Source organism: Mycteria americana, chromosome 2, assembly GCF_035582795.1.
Source record: "Mycteria americana isolate JAX WOST 10 ecotype Jacksonville Zoo and Gardens chromosome 2, USCA_MyAme_1.0, whole genome shotgun sequence".
Taxonomy (NCBI): Eukaryota; Metazoa; Chordata; class Aves; order Ciconiiformes; family Ciconiidae; genus Mycteria; species Mycteria americana.
In genome coordinates, this window is record NC_134366.1 from 171,013,610 (window position 1) to 171,032,322 (window position 18,713).

General features: G+C 35.8%; 1 protein-coding gene across 8 annotated transcripts in view; it reads right to left on the minus strand.

Annotated features, from left to right (window-relative positions):
- PTK2 (protein tyrosine kinase 2) overlaps positions 1 to 18,713 on the minus strand; it is a 234,230-nt gene that overhangs the window by 91,538 nt on the left and 123,979 nt on the right. For all 8 annotated transcript variants that reach the window (XM_075495342.1, XM_075495336.1, XM_075495337.1 and 5 more), the window contains 4 exons: positions 10,972 to 11,051; positions 9,355 to 9,417; positions 4,746 to 4,800; positions 190 to 330 (listed from right to left, as the gene is read on the minus strand). In XM_075495342.1, the coding sequence (XP_075351457.1) occupies positions 190 to 330; positions 4,746 to 4,800; positions 9,355 to 9,417; positions 10,972 to 11,051 (339 nt within the window). The remainder of the gene's footprint in view (positions 1 to 189; positions 331 to 4,745; positions 4,801 to 9,354; positions 9,418 to 10,971; positions 11,052 to 18,713) is intronic.

Below are 18,713 nucleotides of genomic sequence, written 5' to 3' on the forward strand. Positions count from 1 at the left end.
GGTGTTTTTTAACAGTCAACTGAGAAAGTTCTAAATAAACCCAATACATTTTGTCGTTAATGAAATCCAAGGACTCATCTCTACACCAAAACAGGAACTAAGCAAGCAATTAATGGCAGAGCTAAGCAAAACCAGTTAGACTCATAACTACAGAATGTATTCTGGTGACTGTCATATTCCTCTACTTACACCGAGAGCACACTTGAAGCATTCCTTGTCAAATCTGTACACTGGAGAGAGGATCTCAAAGAATTTCAAAATACTTTCTTCTCTATTGAGGTTGGCAAATTGTCGAAATGTTTGTTGGATTAATTTTCGTAGTGTTTTGGCCTGTGTATTAAAATGTTTAAAGATCGATTATTTTAAATCTAATCAGTGACAGTGCATTTTAAGAGTTTCAGTCACTTCGTATCACCAACAGTTTACCAATGAGATGCAGACAATTCTTAAGAAAAAAAAGCAGCTTCAAAATATAAGTAACAGTTCTGCCTTCTAACTTCTGCTTGGGAACAAAATTATTTCTGCTATTTATTACAGAGGGATTATCTAACTAATAATGTTTTGAATAAATGATCATAAAAGACAACATGTTAACCTTTGCAGGAACTATTTTTTCTAGATTCCTCATTTCTCCCAACTTCTTAACTGTGTACCAATACAAAAACACAGCAACCTACACCTTCATCCTAGGTTTTAAACTTAAATCACCATTCTCTTAGCTCAGTAACAACTCAGCTGTGGCTGTATCTTAATCTCTGTGCACAATATCTTAGTTTATCCATAATATAGTGGATTCTTAAAGTCTGGTAATAAGCAAAATAACTTCCATATAAGGAGATAAAACTTAAATAGTAAATTAAAAATTAATGTAAAAAGTAAAACAAACATTTAAATTAAACTATTTTAACTATATTGCATATCATTTTATTAACTGTTTTCAAGGTAGAAATAACCACTTAGAGCAGCACAAATCATCCTCCCAACATCTGGGACAGTGGGACAGAGCAAGACACCTAATTATATATCCTGAAAAAAGCACATAGAGGATACAAGCAGGCTTTCAAACAACTGCATTTTAAAAATAAATAAATAAATAAAAAGATAACTAAACTAAGACTTATGAAAAGCGAAGTATCTGCCTGTATACAATGTATGATCCCCGGCAAGGCTGTCATTCATATGAAAATAAAAACAGAATCTGAGAAGCAATCTCTTTAACATGCCCCAAAACTGAACAAGCAATCAAGAATCCTGAATAAAAACATCTGTTTCTAAACGCTAGAATTCATCCAGACAAAAGTGCAGTGCCTTCTCCTCATGTGTCCTAATCATAAGAATCATAGAATCATTTAGGTTGGAAAAGACCTAAGAGTACAGGTATGCTCTGTAAATAGTGTAGGGCCAGGTGACCCACCATTTACATCACATAGTGCCAAAATCTCAAAACCACAAACACATCTATTCTTGTTCCCTTTGGCAAAGCCTGAGCCATGTCTAAAGTGACTGAATGGATTTAAAAAATCTTCGTAATACCCGTTTCTAATATATCTTCCAACTAACAACAACGATAGAAGGCAAAACCACGCTTATTTTTGCAATATGTCAAGGTTAAGACAGGAATTACCATTGTTCCTCTACCAAAACATATCTGAATGTCCTATTGTAACAGCATTAAAACTCTTCATTCTTTCACATTGCCTATACCAGCTCCAGGCACTACACAAATATAAACTTCCTTTTGTTGTTAGCACTTCCAGCCAGATTAGGCATTCATTTTTAGTAAGCCTTTAAAGAACATACAGAAGTCTAAATAGCCAGAATTTTTTAAAAGGAGTGTTCAGAAAAGAGTTACTCTAATAGTGATGATCCAAGGGCATTGCATATTCACATACAAAATGAGGATCAGTTTTGCAACGACACATATATGGGCTGAAAAAAACCCTTCAGCTCAGCACATAAACTTGATGTTCTAAAGTTAACGAAGAAATCTGCCATTTTGTTGTAGTTTCAAATTACTGCATCACTTTAACACAACCTTTTAACAACTATCAGGTGGATCATTACTCTAACAGGCTGCGGATACTTGGGTAGGATAAAGAAAGCGTCTGGCAGTCAGGAGACCTCCCTACTGCACCCAGAGCTGCCTCAGACTTTGTTAGGACTCAGACATACTACACTGGACCTTGCTGTTATCTTCCTTTTTACAGAGAAAACTGACATTAAGGGAATTCAAGAACTTAGCCTTAACTGAACAACCGGCAAATACCAGGAGCAAGACACTACAAAAAGAAAAAAATCTGCTAGCTCAAGTTGTCCCAAGTATTTCAGCCACTCAGTTGTTGAAAGATACTTTATTCTGCCCATGGTTTGTTCTCCTGGCCTGTTTCAGCATCATCTTGACTTCCACACATAATGGCATACATTATTTGGCTCTTAAGTCCACAAAGAAGACTTACTCTTCACTTTAACTTTGAGATCATTAATACGGTGTAAACACAGGAAGTCAGTTAGAAACACGCACCTCTTCCATAGCAGAAGAGAGCCATTCATGAGAAGTATCTGCAAATGACAACTTCAAGGGAAATGCACTGAAAATGTGCTCTTAAAATATTTCCTAAGAACAACTGTTCTTCTCAACTTTTGCTCAAGGCATGCTCTAGAGTGACAGAGAAGACTCCTAATTTGCAAACCAAACACAATCTGGCTTACATCCATTTACCCACATCCTCCCCACTCCCAATTGTTAGTTTAGTGTAAGTAGATTTTTTTCCCCCATGGTGTTTGCATACGTGATATCAGAGAGCATGGCTTAGCAGTCATGTCATCTTAGAGGCACCATTTACTAATTTATTAAGCCAAATGCAGGGAGATTTCTTATTCTTCTCTAGTGAAGTTATGAAAATGGAAGGCCTGTTGACTCAACAACTTCTCCTCTGTACTTGAACTAGGCTGACTTATTCTTTCTTGAACATGGATAAACAGAACTATTTGCAACATATATGAGATATAGTGCATTGTCCAATGACTTTAATGTTTCCTCCTGGAGAAACCTTCCTAGACACCCCCTGGGACAGCACTTGCTTTCTTTTACAACGTTATGTCTTACAGACACTCTGTGGATCAGCTAATATATAGATGTCTTTAAACTCCTGACTGTTAAAAATTTATTTAATGAGCTCCCCAAATAAAGCTGAACTTTCTGTTTTTAAACTCTTATATATCACCTCATACTTTGCACTGATAAATATTTTGATTTTCATTTTTCCAGCCTTTTGGTCTTCCTATACATAAAGCTATATCCTCTGTATAGCTGACATCTCCTAAATGTATATCATCAAGAAATTTGATTACCACTGCACTACACTCTAAGCTTCACCTCACTAACAGAGAGAAATAATTAATTTTACATTTCATGGCCATCAGGACCCCTCCTTTGCCTGCCAGTTCAAAATCATTGGTCTTTACAAAGTGAAAGAGTCATTTAATCATTTGAACCAATCCTAGATTATTTTTAATAGGGATTTTATTTTCATTAAAAAGCAGACCCATTTTTCCTTCCCTTGTTTTTCTTCTTCATAGGTCCAATATTTTTTTCATGTCTTTGCAAGGTTCTACTCAGCTGCACCTTCTGGCAATTCTTGCTACTTCTTTCTGCTATTCTCTCAATTTCATGATTTCTAAAGAGCAGTTTTCTTTGTTGGTCAGTTTTCTGGCTCCATAATATAATTTTTGAGATAGTTATTAATTCTTTTACGTCTGGCGCCTTTCACCACAATTTCTCCCTTTAGCAGAGAATACAGTTTCAGATAATTGCTTAAATTAAAATGCAGAGGGATTACTTAAATCCACTTGACTTCATTAGCTTCTGATTTTCAAGTCTTTTGAAACAAAGCCTCTTCATGACAGACCTTTTCTGTTTATCCACTTAAACACAATGTAGAAACTTTCTAAATCTGAAGCTGAATCCTATTATTTCTATAAAACCATCACTGCTTACCAAAACCAGTTCTAAAATATCAATTTATGATTTATACTTTCATGTATGAATGGTAAGAGATATTCTAGCAAGACACTCATATCAAGACTGCTATAGCTGTAAAAATACTTGGTGACCATTCTTAATCCCCCTTTTCAAAACGTTGTGAAAAATTTGCATTTTTTTACTCTGGGAACATATGGACTTCAATGGATACACGATTCGTCTAATGTTTATAGCGTTAACTAGGACTAACATAAGTGGAAATTACTGGAAATCTTCCTTGAATGAGTAAGATACAGTCTTGAGCAAGAAAGGCAGAATTTGGTTTATCAAGCTGCCACTAAAACTATGCTGTTTTCTTACACGTCCCCTTCCTCTTTCTCCAGGAGTCTCATTTCTCTTTTAGGGGGGAAAAAAAAGAAAAAAAAAAAGAAAAAAAAAAGGGGGGGTGGGATATTTGATACCAGAGGGTCTGAGGACTTATTTTGAACTTTTGGCCACAAAGTTTGAGAGGCAGAGGTATACCTCTCTCACAGTAGCTCAGCAAGGCCACGTAAATCACTGCTATCTTAGTTCTGCCACTTGCACACCTATACTATGGGGATTTATATCCTACCAATTTGGTAAGATAGCTTTGATATTTTTTCACCAAGACAGCACAACTGCATACCAGTTCCCTTACGACTATACGGTGAAAATGATGTATTTCAGATTTCTGACGCTTATTTTTTTTAAGTAGTATACAATTGACTGGAACTATAATTACCTTCACTGAATCTAGTAAACTCTTCGGAAAAAACCTTCTTAAACCAACATCTTTCCTGAAACAAAAACACACACAGTATCAATATAAAAACCATTGTGCAACAGTATATTGCTCTTTTTCAGGGTGATGTTTTGGGTTTGGTTTTGTTTTGTTTTAATGACCACATGCAACATAGTAAATTATTTTCATACTAAGGTTCTTGACAAGCTCAGAGTAACAAACACTACCATTAAAACGCTAACCACAGCCATTCCCCAGCAAATGCAGGCTAGCAGTACCTTTTAGTTTAAACTCAAAAGGATATCGCATTTACAGCAGGTACCTGGTGTGGAAAGTGTATTATTTGAAATGTTGGCTTGAGCACAGAGAATTTTTGAGAATAAAAACTGTTCTTTGTATGTGTTTTAATAATTTAAAGAATATTGAAAAAATATGTAGTCAGGTGAGAAGGGAACAACATGAAAATGGTAAATTCTAATAAACGTCTATTAGAACTGAGTAGGAGACACAACATAAAGGAAAGGAATTCCCATTATATCACCTCAGTAAGCATGTTGACTGTCGATCCACTACTGTTTTACCCTTTGCAGCACTATAATTAAAGTTTTTTTAATTTCTACAGTCACTTTTTCCTCATATTGAGCATCTAATGTTAAAATTCCCAGCTTTTTACTGCAAGTAATCTCACTTTTTGCACCTGTAAATCAAGATCCTAATTCTGTGTGTGAGCTCAGATTTTGCAAACTGAATTACACCAAGCTCACTTTCACACTTGTAAATAGGGTTGCAGCCCTAGTTTGAAACTCAGAGCCATAAGGATTAAATATTTTTGTGGCTCAGCTTATGTCTGACATGTATATGTACCACTACAACTAAACATTAGCTCAAGGAAGATGCCTGAGAAGTTGCCAGAGATATGTTAGTGCAGGAGGAGATCATTATACAACCAGGTATATCAAATGTTGCATGACCATGAACTAGTTGTACAATATTAGCAGAAAATTTGCATGAGAAAAAGGAAAAACTAAAAGAAAAATATGAATAGGTAAAGAACTTGCATCCTTGCCTCTCAAAGGTGTTACTGACTTTTTTTCCTTTTAAATTTAAGAGCTTACAATATCTTTTAAACAAACACCCTCATCTGCTTCTGAAATGAGTATGAAAGAAAGCTTTCCATGACTGCATGCTTTGAACATAAACAGAAACACATCTGGTATTCTTACATTTGGCAAAGAAAAGCAAAGCTGTTAGTGAGCCTGAGACATACTTATATATTTACTGCTACCTAATAGCACAAGGAGAAAGCCAACATTAAAGTTAATATAAAAAGCTTACTCAAAAGAATAAAACAGGGTGTTTTTAAAGCCTTCTAAAAACAAGTAGTATACAATTCCACAAAACATACTAAAACCATCCTCAACTAAGAGGAGCAGAACGTTCATGCGCAGCAGCTAACACTGGCATATGTGCAATGACAGTAAGCTGAAAGATTAGAAAACTTTCATAAATGTTAATTCCTTTGATACATTTCTTCTCAAATGCAAATGATATGCAGTTTATCATCCCACACAGTTAAATAAATCTAATACACTATTACCATCTAAATAACATGCAAAGACATTTTGACAAGGAATATATTAGTTTAGCATTAAGAGAGAAATGGCGTTTTCAAAAATGAAGCACCCTACAACACTCCAGTATTACTCATTTTAACAGTACTGCAGCACATAGCTGTGACAATCTGATGCAATTTGTTATTACAAAGAGTTGTAGAGTAGCCTTTTGTACAGATCTGTATGTAACAAATTCAGAAGAAATTCTTATGCAGAGCACAACAAAACACAACTTTTAATAAAATTTGTTAATAAAGCATATCCTGTGTTTAACTGAAACGACAAATTTATTTACTAGAAGAGAATTTAACATAAGAAGCATATAGATTTAATGCCATGGTCAATAACAAACTATGGGTACCTATAAGTAAGAGAATAAGCATTGGAAATTGGAACATACAAACAGTTTTAAACACACAACCCTACAAACTCCTTCCCTTCCCTCCTCAACTGCTCTGCGTGGGGGGTAAAATGGGCAACTTGGGATACACACCAACTCAGTCCTCCAGATTAAGAACTCAGACATCTGTTTTCTGATTGCCAGTAGGAGATAATTAGTAGCGAGATCCTGGTTCATACAGTTCTACTACAGCTTTGTGTTTAACCTCATCTACTTCATCCTACTTGTAGGCTTAAATGTAAATTTATTTTCTTCATGCATAAACTTCAATCGGATTAATAAAATACCAACTACAGATAGATGATACTGCTTGTCATATAATGATAAGCAGCTTTAGGCAACATATATCTTTATTTCTATTTTTCATCTCAATTGGAGTTACAACAAAAAAGTAATGTTAGATTAACATAATAGACTTTAACATGCTTTTTACAAAATTGTGGCTGCAGCTGTTCCTTCATATAGCTCCCATTTCTGTACTTGTAATTATCCCTGTTCTATGCTAACAGGCTTCACATTTATTATGAAAAAAATTCTTCTTTCATTACATGAAGGCCCAACTATTAAAGGCTACTTAACAGTTTGATTCTATCTACCATTTCCCATCCAGATTTGCTCTTGTATGAAAATCTGATCAAAGACGAACATACATCAAATAGACATCTGACAAAGAAGCAATCACACCAAACGCAAAAAAGTGCCATTTAAAAATTGCACTCAGCTGGTTAAGTGCCTCATGATGTACTAAAACTAGCAAAAAAAAAACCAACCCAAAACAAACAAAAAGCTTCACTTGAGAAATAAATATTACTTGTGTAGATAAACCTTTATAGGCTTTAAGGTGGTAAGAGCGAATGAGTACATTTTGGGGATCGCTGGCACTTTCTGCACTCTTACTAGCTTATAATTATCTATAGCCACTTTAAGGTGCTTTTAGCCTTTATCTCTCCCAGCTAAAACTCATACAAAACACATTTTGCTTCTCAAAAAAAAAAAAAAAAAAAAAAAAAAAATCTTTAAGTGCACCATTCTACATTTCCAATTTTCCATATCAGGGTTTTGCTTCACTTTGTCTTTCACAGCAGCAATTAAGTTATTTCCTACCAAAACAGTTACTGCTTGGAAAACACATGCACTGAAAGAAACAAGTCGCTGTTAAACTGGAAGCAGCCCCATACTGAGTCCTCCAGGAACTCTCACCTGTTACAATTATTAATTAATACTTTGTGTCATCTGTTATGACCCTTGTTTCCTTTGTCTCATTGTTTCCAAAGTTGTTAACCTAATTACTAATGTTTGTAGCTTATAAGTTGCCGACTTAAAAATACCTTTCTAAAGGTCTTGCTGGAACAGATGCAAACTGCAACCACTATGACTCATAAGCTCCTTTTTCCCCAAAGATGACGATGTGGGATCCAAATTTCTCCAGGACACAGGACTTTCAAATCGTTTTTATATCACCTTTTAGCCTTGTCTATCTGCTCATCCTGTTCATCTCTATTAGTCCTTTCTCATTTTGTTACACATTTCCTCAACCAGGATATTTCTACTAGTGGCTACTGACAGAAAACTGAAGTCCTTCAAAAAAAAACACAATTCAAACAAAAACAAAACTTTAAAAATTCTGCACAGATAGAGGAGCACTATATAAACAGCAAGCACTATATAAATAAGCAGGCAATTCATTAAAGTTATCTTTACCTATTAAAATAATATGGTTTCCTCAAAAATCCTTGTGAACTTATTCACATTATGATGAAAAATCTTCCACCTCCAAACTCTCTAATTTCACACCTCTAAAAGTTAGCACACGTGCTTTATTAAAAATAAAATAAAAAATAGAGACTTCACTGCTACGCCAACCTTTTATCCCAATTTTATGTTAAACTGTAGAGCATCTTTTCACAAACATAATCAGTAGTGAAGAGCAGATCATTGGTGTATGTATGTATGAAACATTGTTCCACTAAATTATTACAAATAAAGCCAAGTTTTCAACCCCTGAACCTTCTAAAGGACTTCAGATTTTCTGGACTGAAGCCATCTACTGTACAACATCATTAACAAACCAAAATACTTTCAGTATGAGGATGCTCTTGGTCATCTTAAAATTTGTGATACATAGATAAATACTAAACTTGCTAATTGCAAGGTCACAATTCAGGAAATCCACATACTGAGCAAACACAAGAAAAAACAATACCACAAACATTTTCAAGTAACTCAAACCACAGATGAGTCACAACTGAAGAATGCAGCTATGCACAGAAAACCATTCAGAAACAAAATCACCTTAGAACTAGACTTGAGGAACCCATAAACATTAGCAAAATTGCAAAAAATCATAATAAGCCTCATGATCAAGTTTAAACAACTCCAACCCTGTTTCCCTGGACCAGAGTTAAAGGTGGTCTTCCTACTTCTATACCTTGATAGGTTTCATCATCCTTTTCTTATATTAAAGCACTTGAAGATCTCAACAAACTTTGTGGAATTTAAAAAAAAAAATCACAACAGAAATGGTCTGTTATTGAACTGAATTTAATGTTCCTGATTAAGAAACAGTTCAAACCTCAAGCTAGAACACAATACTTACTCTAACACTTCATAGTTGGACTTCTTTTCTAATGCATTGCCTCTCATCTCTCCGTAGGATCTCCTGAAGTCAGGAAAAATATTTGAAAGCAACAATTATTGGATGATCCAGCCTAAAACTACAGCATCAATGTCGTCAAATCTTTCAGAGACTTACCATTAGAAAACGTTGGCAGAATGAATTCAAGTATAAATATTAGTAGCTTATTCTCCTACCTCAACAGATCAGATTTTCATTTTACAAAATAATTTCATGTATGGAACATCACACACGACTATAGCAGTACTGCATTTTTATAACCACTTTAAACCAGCTTAACTACACCGCTAGCAAAAGTAGTGATTTAACCTGCCCTTCGGCAGCTCCTTGCTACCTCCAAAAGTATCTCGCTCCTTTGTGACAGCACTCATGTCTGTGCATGTAACAGGGGGAAGCAGGGAATGATGAAACCTAACAGTTTCAATGCGGACATGTTCACATTAAAAAAAAATAAAAATTAATGAATATATCCAAGAATGAGTAGCTGTTGTTGGGAGAGGGCTGGGATCATTGTTTTCACTGAGAAAGTGGACTAGTAATGCTTATGGTAAGACAGTCTTAGTAGTCATCTACTAGAAATATCTCATGAAAATGCTTTGAAGAGCCACAGCATGAGAACCGTGGAAAGCAAGACTTGACTGACAAAATAATCATGAGTATACTTATTACATGTTTTGAAATAAGGTACCAACAATTTTGTAAGTGTGTAAGGAGTTTGCAGTTACACAAAGAATTTTTGTTTTCTCTGGGGCTACTGGCAAAACATAGCGAAGACACCAGGTTCTCCTACGATACCTAGGCAATTTCATCAGCCTAAATTTTGTTTTATTTTGGAAAATACTGTTCAAAGGACACTTTTATTCTCTGCTAACAACTTTACATGTGCCATTAATTTCTTATCAATTTTACTTCTTCCCTAATCTCCCTGTGCGAGACAAGAGCATAACTAAAGCAAATGTTTCAGGCTGGAAATTCTCCATAAATTAGCAAAAACCAAAACATGCATTTCAAAAGCTGTGCTGGGAGCTCTCTCAAGGATCTCTTAATCTGATAAATTTATCTTTATTTTCCAGCTGTCTATACAGTTGACAAGAACACCAAAAACACCCAAAAGAATCCTTAGGATTTAATCATTTGAAAATAGCACATTAAAAATTGAGTAACTGCAGAGAGGAAAGGTAGCAGCATTTATCTTTAATTACATTCTTTAGCTGAAGGATTTATATATGCACAACGACAAGACTATTTGCTAAATAACACCACAGATGCTTTTTTTTTTTAGTATACTTTGCTATACTCTACAGACCTTTGAATTATTCAGACAAAGAATTCACCCAAAAGGCAGTATCAAGATGTAATTAATTAAAATTTTAAAATTTATGTTAATTTAAAAATCACTAGAAATTGGTTACAATACAGTCTATTCCATTTTTCTTCAAACTACGTTGCAGCAAAAAAGTCTTAGGATGTTTTATTCAGCTATACTGGTCAGAAACCGATGAACTATAAGCAGTTTCAAAATTAATGTATATATTCTGTCAGAAACATGTTGAATAATAAATGAAATTATCAGCTTACCGGATTTCAAGGCAACCTAGTTTCAAAGCAATTTCCTGGTCCACTTGATCTGCTATTTCTAACATATAGTCATTTTTCACCTACAGCAAAAGAAGTAGGTACGCATCACAGAAAGATCAGTTCAGTGCCAATACAGACTAAAATACTGCCCAAAACAACTTTCGAATAAATATGTCTTAAGTTTAATTTTTTGGAATGACTATTTTCAATGCATGAAGAGAAAAAAGAAGTTACATTCGTATTCTCCACAAATCAGCTGCATTTTTGTAAGAAACCCATTTCGACTGCAATGAACTTGATAAAAAAATTTTCCTTATCTACATCAATATTACCTATGTTTTATTAAATATAATCAAAATCTTCACAGGAGGCTGAGCAGATGGTCACACCTGCATTCAAGATATGTGAACGTATGCTGTATTCTTGAACCATCTTGGTCAATAGTTTTTAATTTTGTAGGTGCATCTAATCATGCATATAAAACAGGACAACTGTCCACACATTACTGTGAAAATAAAAATAGCAGCAAGTAAAAAGAGTACTATGTGAAAATTGTACTACGTACTGACTTAATGTTTGAACTAGCAAGAAGAAGAAACAAGAGTGTAACTATATGGTTACCACCTACAGTAGGCAATAAAACAGGCCAAGGAGCGTGCTCTGACCTCGAGGCCAAATGCTATGGCCAAATGGTCATCCCTCCTGAAGAGGACGGTTGGGCCAAATCAGCGTATTTGGACCACTGCTGGCATGCAACAAGCCCCAGCTCTGCTCGGGCACAGTCTAGAAGAGTGGTAAAGTGGCATGTGCAAAACAAGTACCACAGAGCATGCCAAGTATTCAACAAGATGGATTATGGTGGGTCAAGGCTTCATCACGCATCCTGGACTTGTTTTATTTACTAACATCGACATAGGCAGCAAGTCTACTTTTTAGGTGACACTTTCACCACATTGGAGTAAGTAAATTATACAGTTATTACCAAAAAAAAAAAAAAAAAGACAATACGAGAGAACAGAACTAGTGCTGAAGAGCTTAAGTCCACAAATCCTGTCTTGTGTGCAACAGGCATTTTTCACCAGTAACATATCTCTGCAGAAGTACAACTTTTCTTTAACGGCTCATGTTATCCTCTATCTTATGAAATCATAACCTTGCTATTGAGATCCTAAAGTTGCAGAAAGTCCCGAAATATCACAAAAATCCACGACTCAAAGAGGAGATTATACGTTATGAAAGAAATACACGTCACAAAATGTTTTTTGAGTGATGACAAGTTGTAAGAAAAACTATTCCAAACTGCTACCGCTATGAAATTCATAATTTAAAAGATGAGGAAGTACAGCAGCAGATTCAACAGCTGGGGGTCCTCTCCAGTCAGCATCCTCCCAGTAACACATGAGCATGCACCACAGCATTCCCTCACCACCAATATGACAGCTGGCTCCAGCCCTAGACTACAACAAAGCAACACATACATGAGACCTTCCTAGTTATTGAAGAGCATGAGAAATTTTAATTTGTTATTGAAAGATGTGAGAGAAGAAATATGATAAACTGTGAAAGAGTGAGAATATGAATTATTCCAATAGCTGCAACACTACGAGAAAGTTTCTTGCATTTGGACTCATCCAGGTACTCAACATGACAAAACAATAAGCTTTTAACTCTTCTCAGTTCAACTCCTACAAATACTAATGAGAGAGGAGAAGAAATATTTGTCCTTCAGCATCATGTAGTTTGCAATTTGTATATACATATAGAAATAGTCATTCTGTATTCCCATGGTAGTAATACACAAATTAAAATATGTAGAATTAATAATAGTCTTTTTCTTCATTATGCTTACAATTAAAAAAGTAACTTCTCATGTGAAACAGCATTCTATTTGAGTTTTTCTGGTAACATTTACAAAGATTTATCTGATTAAAGGTTTAAAAAAAAGCCCCCAAAGCCACAGACTCTATATATCTGGGAATTACAATGGCTGTAAGTGATAGAAACTGAAAGAGAGATGCATCTTCCAGGACGTCAAGATGTTTTGATTCTGTGTTTTCATTCAAACCCATTAAGGTCCCTACGTGCAGAGTCCTATGTGTTAGCCAAGCAAACAGTCATTGCTCTAATGGATGAAACATCTTCTAATTTATGAAATCATTTACAAACAACCATGTATAAATTAGAGAGACCTGTCAGTAACATGACCACATACATTATGCGTATCTACAGTACATATCATGTTATCTATTTATTTATAAGAGATGGCAGATACGTTCCATTCATCTGAAAGACTCGGCAAAGAAGGCATCGCAGAAGTATTTTTTGCAGGGGGAATTTAAGGTCCTATTCTTCAGCATCAAGTGTAAAACACTGCCTAATGTTATGAAGTGACTGAAGAGTTCTCCCACCTGAATCACCCAGAATCACACAGGGAAGGAACCTCTGGAGGTCACCTGGTCCAGCCCCTCTGCTCAAGCAGAGGGCCACCTAAAGCCAGCTGCCCAGGACCATGTTCAGATGGCTTTTGAGTATCTCCAAGGATGGAGACTCCACAACCTCCCTGGGCAACCTGTGCCAGTGCTCAGTCACCCTCACAGTAAAAAAAAAAAAAGGTTCCTGATGTTCAGAGGGAACCTCCTGTGTTTCAGTTTGTGCCCATGGCCTCTGGTCCTGGGCACCACTGAAAAGAGCCTGGCTCCATCCTCTTTGCCCCCTCCCTTCAGGTATTTATATACATTAATAAGATCCCCCTGAGCCTTCTTTTCTTCAGGCTGAGCAGTCCCAGCTCTCTCAGCCACTCCTCAGGGGAAAGATGCTCCAGGCCCTTCATCATCTCCATAGGCCTCCACTGGACTCTCTGCAGAACCTTGATCTCTCCTGTACTCAAAGTCATTACAATGCCTAGAGGCATTTTCAAGAAATTTAGCAATCCAGAAGTTTGGGCATTTCTGACCAGCCTGTACCGCTCAGTATCATCAAGTGCCAAAATGGGAAGAAGTTTCCCCAGAAAGGGCACTTCTGGAAACAAGACAAAAAATGCAGAGATTTTGAGTAGTATTTTATCTCAACTAGTGTCCATTTACAATTACTCTTCATTCCACTGCAGAACTGCACCTGTTAGTAATGGTATAGTATTTCTCTAAGAGGAAATCTTCTATAATCAAGGTTTTGTTTAACTTTAAATCAGAACTACCATCTAGATGCCTTCATAAATGGCACAACGTAGTAACTTAAACAGAAAATTAAATTAGAACTTCTGTTCATCAGTGAGGACATCAAACCTGTCCTGCATTAAAACTGTCAGACCCAAGCTCAGAGCATTTAAATCAGGAATATAATTTTCAGGCTCCCATGTTATTACCATAAATGACCTCTGCAGTACCCATCGTGGCAAACAACAGTACTCTTTGTCCCCAAGTCTACATGGGGGTATTTGAAAAGAAAGAAACAAACTGAAAATGCAAATTCTACGTGAGTTCAGTTCTTATATGGATGCTCGTATTCCAGAAATGTATCAAGTTAAAAGAAACTATAATCCATTTACTTCTTGTTTATATCATCCATACTGAGGTTTAATGAACTTGAACTGTACTTTACACGATAAACTTTTCATTTCACTCTCCTACCCTTTTTCTGAGAATTCACCTTCATGTATAGGCCAAGTTACTTCACCTAAAAAGCTAACATACCTGTTCATGAAACCCATTAGCTAGCCTGCCTTACATCCACCCAAATCAAATATCTGTTGGCTAGTTCACTTATATTTAAACTACACACTCAATTTTTTGAACCATTTCAACAATTTTGCATCACCAGGAAATTTCAGAACTGTTATCCACCTATTCCTTGAGGCATTCAGAAACCGAGAAGAACTGACTGAGCAAACTATTTTTTCAGTCCTGACATATAAAACTTTGCATTGCAGAAACTATGCTAATTTGAGCCTACTAGTACATCATGATCAAATTTGTATTAATTTATTTTCACAGCTCATTGCCTTGTAGATCCCAGTACTGAAGTACTTAATTTGTTAAACTAAACAGCTTAAGAACATCTTCAGTTTCATGCAAACATGTTTTAAAATGCTGCTAGCCTCAAGTAAGTACTATTCCATAAATAAATAAGCAACATTACCCAAACTTTTACAGTTTGGAGTTTCTTTCCTCTTCCCCTCTGGCTTGTGAGCTTTCACAAATTCCAGTCATGTTTTCCCAGTTTGACTCTGCAACTACAGGCACCAGAACTTGACTAATAAAATTTTAAAAACACTTCCAATCCCAACAATTTGGAGGAAAAAAAAAGTATTGTGAAAATTCTCAGCTTATTTGCAAGACAAAGGTGAGACATTTTCACCTTAATGCTGCAAGCAGACAGTTGCCTACCTGACTGCATAATTTTGTCAGTGTGACAAACGGAAAAAAGAGGGTTTTTTTGCCCATCCCAGTCCAGAAGAGATGGACAAACACAGGTATTTCATAAAGGTGGAGTAAATTACATATATTCCTTCCACCTCCCATTTCAGCCAACAGAGACTCTCCCTTGCTAATTTATTGCGTGGGGTGTGTGTGGGGAGGTGTTGTTTCTGAAGTTCCTTGGTACAGTAATATGGAGTTTCAAGTCTTTCAAATTCACTACATTATTCAACCTGAAGAGTGGGATAAAAATGCCTTTATCCGCCTAAGAGATGAGATGAAAACAGAGAAAAAATATCCCCCTTCAGTGTCCACAAGTGACTAATAGCAGTGTTCACAAAATCAGTCATGACATCCTCTCATGAAAATTAATAGCTACGCTCGATTATCATGAAGCACTGCATATACATTGTATACACGTACTTATTTTTGTGTTTAAACTATGGAAGGCATACGAAGAGATTATAAGCTTCAGGAACCCTATGGCCATAATCTTGTAGTCTAATTAGATTGAGCAGTGTCCTATTACGGATAGCAAAGGTAATAAATTGATAGAAAGAATTAATTTTATCTTGCCTTTTTTTTTTTTTTTTTTTCCCCAGAAACCTGCCTGCACACATTCTCCTTTAAATTTCAGTAAGTCTAAGGGGGGAGGGGAAAAAAAAAGCAGATTCAATTTCTACTCCCAGAATACTAATGAGAACTTCTCTTATCACCTTTAATTTTTCTTGACTATTCTCTTTGAGATGGCATTAGATCAATGCATGAACTAATGCTCGTACAAAGATTAGATAAGAACCTTGCAAGAGGCTCAGTACGAGCTGCATAACCTCCTAAGGAAAAAAGCCTGAACAAATATTAAATGGAAGAGACGCAAGAGATAATTTAATGGTAATTAAGCACACTGCCACAGGGCAATTGAATAGTTTTCCTAGAAGTCTTTTGTGTTTGCTCAATTATTACTTTTATTATTGTTGTTGTTAATATAGTTAAATGAGAGAAACGAGAACCTTTTTGTCTGTTTAAGAGAAAAAAGGCCCTATCTTTAAGCGCATAAAGCCTATATACATACAAAGACACAAAAATTAAACTCTCGACAAATTTAAAGAATTCTACCAGTTTTTTCTGTTTATTAGAATTCAGAATAAGTATGTTAAGAGGGAGGATGAATCCTGATCTGTGGGTTTTGGAGATACTGTTATCTGTGAGCTGATGTTACACCTGCAGAACTGCCCTCCTTGGTGGTACGTGCAGACCTTTACTTACAGCTTGGAAGTTCAGTTAACAGTATGCAATGCCTGGAGGAAAGCTGAAAAGTACGTCATCAAGATATATATACTCTTCAAGCAGATCAAGTACCACTGCTGCTGTTCTGCTCCCCATTTTAATTGTTCAGAATGGGATCTCTCCAAAGGCTAAATCAGAAAAAATTGTAGGATGCTATTTAATATAACTTAATGTTACCTAGTTTGTAAGAGAACTCTGATTTATATAAAATTTTCACACAAACCTGGTTTTGAAAAAGCCATGCCAAAAAAAACAACCAGCCAAACAAGAAACAGCAAAGCAGAACTCCTTGCAGATTTCCACCAATACAATGAAGCCTTCAAAGTACTGCTGCTAAACCTGTGTGGTGTTACTTCAGTTACACCACATACTAGAGACCAGATCCTCTGGCAATAATAAGACTTAGTGAAGCCTGTAGTCATCTCAAATGCTTCATGGTCACAATGTTTTAGCAATAAAAATGCATAAAGATTAACAAGGCAAATACTTAGGTCTACACTAGGATTATGAATTCAAGTGTTATATTGCTAAAAGCCTACATATTTTTTATTTGGTAACAATCAAAATCCCAAAATATTATGTCTTAAGTGAATCACTTTGGTTTATGTTGCTTGCAACACACTTGCTTCCACTTACTTACTCATTTTGCATTCTAGCAGAACGTGCTTATCTGAACTTCCAGAGAAAAATATATTGGAAAACAGTTTAAAGGAGGATAGAGACAGAAACAATTTATTGCTGCAAACTATGGTGTTGATTTCAAGCACCTTCCCCCCCCCCCCCCCCCTTTTTTTTGGTAAATGTTCTAACAAGTTTAAATCAGATTTACAGTCAAGCAGGTCTATGCTTTGGAGGGGGGAAAGATTAATCTATTTAAGTTCCATTAAACATGGTATAATGGAAATGCAAACTACTTCAGGCTTGTGTACAAGTACTACTACAATATCAGTGTTAGAAGAAGTAACTGTACTTGCATTTGCTCATTCGCAGGCTGGCGAGTAAGAATCAAAAGTGTGACCTACACTTCACATTTGTAGTTACCTTCTCGGTCACAACAGCTACAAAGAGTCTACTAGAAGGAAGGGATGCACTAGGTGGAAAACGTGAATGCCAAGCATAAATGCACCATGCACCTCTTGGAGGTAGGAAAAAGAAGTCTTTTACATGTCCTGATAAAATAAAAAGTGAAACAAAACTGCCACCCCCCACCCCCAAACATACACTGTCTGTGTTCAGTGAATACATGCTTAGAAAGGGCAGTAGTATTTATAACAAACAAGAATTTCAAAGTTCAACATAATCCTATGCCACAATGTATTTCTTGACATACTAATGTCCTGATACTCAGCGAGAATTCACTTTGTTTATTTACCTTCTATGCTGACCAATATTTTCAAATATTTTTTCATCACTATTCTTCATTGGTTAGCCAGAACAAAAATCTCTCTTATGTCTCTAGTCTTTTGAGCAATAAAAGTTCAAAGATACTCTTAAATCATAAGAAAAGAAAGGAGGTGAACACTGAACCATGAATTAATAAGCTTTTTCCACAAGGAAGACAGGCATGTAAACAAAAGCCCAGTTTCATTTCTGATGTCAGACTTTGAAAATATATTTTTTTTTTACTTGAATGGGCAAATTACTGATGGTGCATCTTCTAACTTCTCAAAATTTACTAGGAAATAATGGGCACTTTCCTAGCTATATAAATGGCTAGCAAATTCCAGCTGGTATTATTCAAAATAAAAACTGGAGACAGAGGAAAGCCCATGTTTGTGAAGATGAAGAAATTAGAGAATAGCCCTATGCTAGCACACATGATTTAAGAAGAAATCTATCACAGGCCTCGTATTTTATATACCAGCTGCTACTTTCAAAAGCCATCTGCTTCATTTTTCTGCACACGATTTTTTTATGCAGCTGCAGTATTTCAGAAAAACGTTCACTCAGGCTGACAAGCCATCTTGCCAGTGCAGTTCATGAAAACACTACGCTGGATTTAAATTTCTTTATTAAGAACAAGAGTAAAATCATTCTGAACTT